The 6,000-nt window shown below is 36.2% G+C and overlaps 1 protein-coding gene across 1 annotated transcript in view; it reads left to right on the top strand.

Moving 5' to 3' along the window:
- Gmds (GDP-mannose 4,6-dehydratase) overlaps positions 1–6,000 on the top strand; it is a 527,721-nt gene that overhangs the window by 103,508 nt on the left and 418,213 nt on the right. The window contains exon 3 of the mRNA XM_021215423.2: positions 5,348–5,435. Within this exon, the coding sequence (XP_021071082.1) occupies positions 5,348–5,435 (88 nt within the window). The remainder of the gene's footprint in view (positions 1–5,347; positions 5,436–6,000) is intronic.

Below are 6,000 nucleotides of genomic sequence, written 5' to 3'. Positions count from 1 at the left end.
TCAGTGCACTCTCAGCCTTTAGTGCTGACACACTCAGTGCACTCTCAGCCTTTAGTGCTGACACAGAGAGGCCGCTCCAGAAGCTTGAGGTTGTCCTTTCTTCCATGTCCCTGGGGGTTGCTGGTGCTGCCTTCTTGTGAACAGATAGGGTTCTACTGTGTAAAGGACCAGATGAAGGGAAGCGAATGACTAGACAGGGTGAACCAGTTGGGCCTTACTTCTAAACTATTTAAGTATTTTTCATTACACCAAACAGTTTTACTTCATGTGGATATGTGTCTGTGGTACAGCGTGTGTGCGCAGAGGTCAGAAGAGAACTTGTGGCAGCTAGTTATGTTTTCTGGGAGGAATGAACTCAGGTCATCAGGCTTGGCAGCATATCCTTTTATGTGCTAAGCCACCTTGTTGCCCTTACCTCTGACCTACTTTGACTATTTTCAAACTCAGTTTCTATTCAGAAGTAGGAAGCTTAGAAATAACTAGAAACAACATAGGTTTGGTAGCAAAGTGTGGGCCAGGACTAGGTGAGCACCACGAGGCACCATGGTGAAACTGCTGTGTTCTTGGAATAGAAGAGGCAGACTTGGGTTTGCTGTTAGTGATACAGGGAGCCTAGCATGGTGAAGCAGGCCTGTAGAGGATCAGAGCCAGGTCAGCGGGAAAAATAACACAGCTAAAAAAAGCCCCTTTGTTCCAGCTATACTTAAGAAAGAACAACAACAAAAAAATGAAAACAGGCTTAGAAAACTTTTATCATGGAGCATCATATAAGCAAAGCAATAGCATGTATTAATATAATGGTTAATAAGATTCAATTACTCCTTTATCCATGTGCTTTTAGATTTCTGAAGTTTGGGGCGTGGCTGTTTAATGTGGTCACTGAAACCTCTGCATCTGGACACATTCTCCATGGGCCTTTGAAAATAAAGAAGTGAAATACAGTTACTTATCTTTTTCATACAGTTAGTTATCTTCAATCTTCAAGGGAACATAACAAAGTCTGAGGACACTCAAGTTACCTATATAAAATGTTATAGTATCTGTATATTGCTTATGCTTATTTTTGTGTATATGAAATCATCACTAGGATAGTTATTATACCCAGCATAATGTAAATATTACATAACTCGTTGTGTTAATTAGGGAATAAAGAAAAGTCTATCCTTGTTCACAACAGATAGACAGGCTGCAGTTTGTTGGCTCCATAGTTTCAGAGTCTATGGATATTCAAAGTTTATGATCATATATATATGCTTCATCTCTACCCCAGTTCTGCCATGTTCTGGGATTACAGGCGTGTGCCACCATGTCTGACCTGCTTGTTCATTCTTTAGTATCTGCAGATATTTTCATAGTGAGGAAAATCAAGAATTGTCAAGTGTTATGGACAGACACCCTGGGGACACCTTATATACTCTATATGTATGTAGCATGTATATTCTGTATCTTGCTAAAACGTAGTGTCCATATCTCTTTTATTTATATAGCTTAGAATAAGAAGGTAAATAAGCGGTCTAGTCCTCATAGCGGTCAGCCTTGAGGCTTGGGTACTGGTTGGCTTATTGTATACAAATCCTCTGTTCTTGCTTGGCTTTGTATCCTTAGTCAAATTTCTTGACCCATCTAAAACTTTGTTTTTTAGATTTCTTGGTTATTTTTTGTTTGTTTGTTTGTCTTGTCTGTTAACTAGGGAAGATGAGCAAATCTGTCCAAGATTCCTGGGAAGATTAGGTGAGAGAGAGTTTGTGAAACAGTCAGGGGAGCTCTGTGAGACACAAGATGCCTCTTGATATAAGAGTGGCAGAGAGAGTGACTGGGGACAAGCTGTAGTCTAACTCATGAATTGCAATATGACGGCAGGCATGTTTTTTGCCTAAGATTCTAGAACTTATACATTCCCTCATATTTTCAGGGAGAAAGGAAGATCAACAGTAGTGAAACCTGCTATGGAAGTACATTCTAGCATGCCTGTCTTCTCAGCACCACAAGTTTAGATAGCTGAGAGGCAGCGAGGTGATCACTATAATGTCTGCTCATTTTGCACAGAGGAAAAAATGTGAGAAATAAAGTGTAATACTGAAAAAAAAAATACAACAACAAAAAAACCCCAAAACCAAACAAAAACAAACAAAACAAAACAAACAAACAAAAAACCAACACAAGTTGAACTCTGCAAGAGCTAACGTTATCTGTGATTATAAGAAGAGAATCTGTTTTTTAATAAACAAACAACACCAACACAGAGTATCAGAATTTATTGTCAAGAACAAGTTCATTTGGGTTTCCCTTCTAGGAAAGAAACCATGACCACCTAACTGAGATGGAGTGTCAAAGCAGAAAAGAGACTCAATTCAAGCAGTCTGATGTTATGTAAGGGGTGTGTTTTAGAATGTGGACTTCTTCCTCTTCCTTTATATGTATGGCGTTTTGAGATTTTCTTTCTTTCTTTCTTTCTTTCTTTCTTTCTTTCTTTCTTTCTTTCTTTCTTTCTTTCTTTCTTTCTTTCTTTCTTTTTTCCCGTTTTTGTTTGTTTTTCAAGACAGGGTTTCTCTGTGTAGCCCTTGCTGTCCTGGATATATTTTTCTTCGAAATTGTTTGCTGTTTTAGGAGCTTGGTACTTTGATTAGAAAAAAGGCCAATCTTCATATAGATTTAATCTTTAAACTGTGCAGTGTATTGTCAGGGTAAAACCAGTGTGCCCTTTAGCTGTGTGAGTTATGCCTTGTCAGACAGTGCTCTCATTTGTGGTATGGTGATTGTAAAGATCTGCCATACTTACCACCAGTAAAGACCAATTGTTGGTTTGTGGCCATTCTGTGTCATAAAGACCAGTTTCTAGTATGTAGTCATTGCCACGTAAATGTCAGCTGTTGATACAATCAATCTAGGTGATCCATACTTTCCAAAGATGAATGGCACTATCCATCCTTGGGAGCCATCCTTCTCCAAGAACAAGTTAGATACTAGAGAATTTGAAATCCAGTGGTGTGGATCACCTATCTTCTTAATAAATAATGAAATACTCCCCCCCCCCCATTTCCATGGTTTAGTGCTTAATTTGAATTCAACATTTGAAGTCCAACCATCTTTTGCTTTGATATTGGAAAAACTTGAAATTTTCTTTTTGGAGAGCTACTTGACTGAGGTTTGAGGTCTGTATGTTAAATCATCCTCTTCCACTTAAGTACTTAGATGTCCCTGAGCTGTATAATTAATTACAATTCTGATTACATTTATATAAAGGTCACTTGGCTTATTTATTTTCTCGGTTTGCTTTCCTAATTCACATCCTCTTTTCTCTCCCAATCTTGAAAAAAAAATCTACCTATTTTCTTTCTGTAAAGGAAAAGCTGCTAATCTTAAATTCTTAACTAGATTATGAAGTTTGCACACATTTTGGCTTGTCTTAATGTTTGTATTTCACCTGCCTTAGAAGCAGACAGACTCAGCTTTCATTAGTTCTTAGAATAATACCTGCTGTCATGGATTAAGTATTTGGCAAGTCTTTCTTCCCTTCTACACACATGCCAAAAGTTGAGAGTGAGTGGAAATTAAAACATTTTTTTTCACTAGAGAAAAAACAAAACAAAAAGTAGTTCTTATTGATTGACTTTGTAGATGCGACATTAAATTTGTTGCTTATAGTTGATTGAACTTGGTGTCTAAGTCTGTTAAGATTGTACAATATTCTTTATCAAAGCCTTTCAAGTTGTTATATTTAGGCCATTTCTCTGTGTGCTTTTGCCTATTGGAATATGTGATTTTTCTAGAATTCAGTAATCAAGAGAAGGCTGCCCAAATAATAACTATATTTAATTATCAAATAAGTTACATTTTTAGATCAAAGTAAAATGTTTACTGAATATAGTAGAATGCTCATATTGGAGAAATCTGTATATTAGAAGTAACTTTGATTTAATACCAAGTTTCCTATGCATTAGTAAAATGTGAATTTGTCCCTTATTTAAAAATATTAATATTATGGATTTGTGTAACTTTATAATTCATTAGCAACTTGCAAAATTGGAAACTTTGAAATGCAATTCATTATAAGTTTAATAATGCATTTTAATTTAATGCTTCTTCAGTTTTGTTTGCCTTCTAAAATGTCAGTGAAGTTTGCAACATTTCTTTCCTAAGGTATTTTCTTATTTACCAACTTTTCTTGAGTTTTGATTTTTTTGGAAAATGGTGTTGCATGCTTTTCTTTTGGCAAAAACGGCTAACTAGCTGAAGTATTAATTGTGGGTATGCTGTGTCTTTAGCAGAAGTCAGTTTCTTGTGTATGCCATATGAAACAGCGATGACATTTCTTCCTGTTTGAAAGAAGGCCTTATGTGCTTATAATTCCCCTTTGCACTTGGAATGTTTGAGTCATGCCAGGGATTAATTTTGAGTTAAAATAGACAGAAAACGATTGAGTTAAAATATAGAAGTGTATTCAGCTGCAAACAAATCTACCCAACATTAGAAGGAACACTTCTAAAATAAGTCAAGGATTAAAACTGCCACCAGTGCAACTGGAACCTGGGCCGTTGGTGACATAAGCTGATGTTAGCATTGGCAGCACAGAGGGAGAAATCTTGACACAAGGAGGAAGTGGGACCAAGTGTGGAGCAATTTCTCTCATGTGTCAGACACACACAGTAGTCTTTTCTTTAGTATCAGACAGGTATGCCTTGCTGTTCAGTGACTTTATCCCTTCACATTGACCATGACCATGTCAAGATTTTATTTTTTAAGTTTGTTTTTAACCTTTGAATCTTTTGTGGCTTAAATTTAGTAATATAAAAATCTCCGCCTTAATCTTTATAGTCTGTCTTTCTAACTTTTCCATGCAGCTGCACAACAGCAATTGCTCTCTGGTTTTATCTATACCTCCAGAAAGTGATAGAATTTGACATAGCACTGAGGACTTGGAGAAACTGTAAAAGTTTTATGTTCTCTGTTAAACAGGTCAAAACCAGTTTTACAGCTGCAGTCTCAAGTTTGTCTTCATTTTCAAATCAGAAACATTCTTGTCGTCAGTGTGACCAAGTATGCTTAGAAGACAAACTTGAGTATTTGCAACTGCATGAAGCCTTGTAATTGTCTAATTACTTACATTTAGATTGACAGTAGAAACCCTGGATGAAGTCAGAAGCAGTGTGTTCCTAGCACACAGGCAGTGGCTGGGCAGAAACTAAATTGTGGAACTTTTTCTCATAATTTACAAATTTCATCTAAAAGTACTATTATTTATAGTTTTTCTAGAACTTTTCATTAGCAAATGAACTTCTGAGTTATTTGTTAATCCTCATTTTATATTTACAATTTGCTTTTTTTTCTTTTTATACTTCAAACTCAGGTCCATGGAATAGTACGGCGATCTAGTTCATTTAACACAGGTCGAATTGAGCATTTATATAAGAATCCTCAGGCTCATATTGAAGGAAGTAAGTAACATTTTCTCTAATTTTTCTGTTGCCTCCTATTTTTAGTTAAGATAGTTTCAAATGTCAGTACTTTCAGCCCATTTGGTCACAGTTATTCACCCAGGAACGACTGCAGCTGAACTGATGGGTGGAAGCCTGCCCTGCAGCTGCCCTCAGCTTAGTGCCATCTTGGTTGGTTCTTAGAGTAGCATTGTGTAGACAGCTTTCAGAGGCCAGTGCAAGGCATCACTCTCATCAGCTTTCTTCAAGTCAGGTGTCCTTGCTTCTTCAAGTAACAGCAGTTCTGTATTAAAATAGCACTCTTTTGTTTCTATAATTTGGTTCAGTTTGCTAAAGGTAATTGGTCTTTGTACATATTTTTTTAAGATTCATTCATATGGCTTATTCTTAGAGTTTTCAAGATTTTTTTAAAATTAAATTTTAAAAATATTACCTAAAAAAGTTTGTACAATCTATTTTGACCACATTCTTTTCCTTCTCCCAAGTCCTCCCCACCTCCCTACCCTCATAACTTTATATACATTGAATTTTTAAAATAATTCTTCAAGATACTTTTATATCTTGA

The sequence above is a fragment of the Mus pahari genome, chromosome 16 (assembly GCF_900095145.1).
Source record: "Mus pahari chromosome 16, PAHARI_EIJ_v1.1, whole genome shotgun sequence".
Classification (NCBI taxonomy): domain Eukaryota; kingdom Metazoa; phylum Chordata; class Mammalia; order Rodentia; family Muridae; genus Mus; species Mus pahari.
This window is presented reverse-complemented; position numbering and strand designations above follow the sequence as displayed.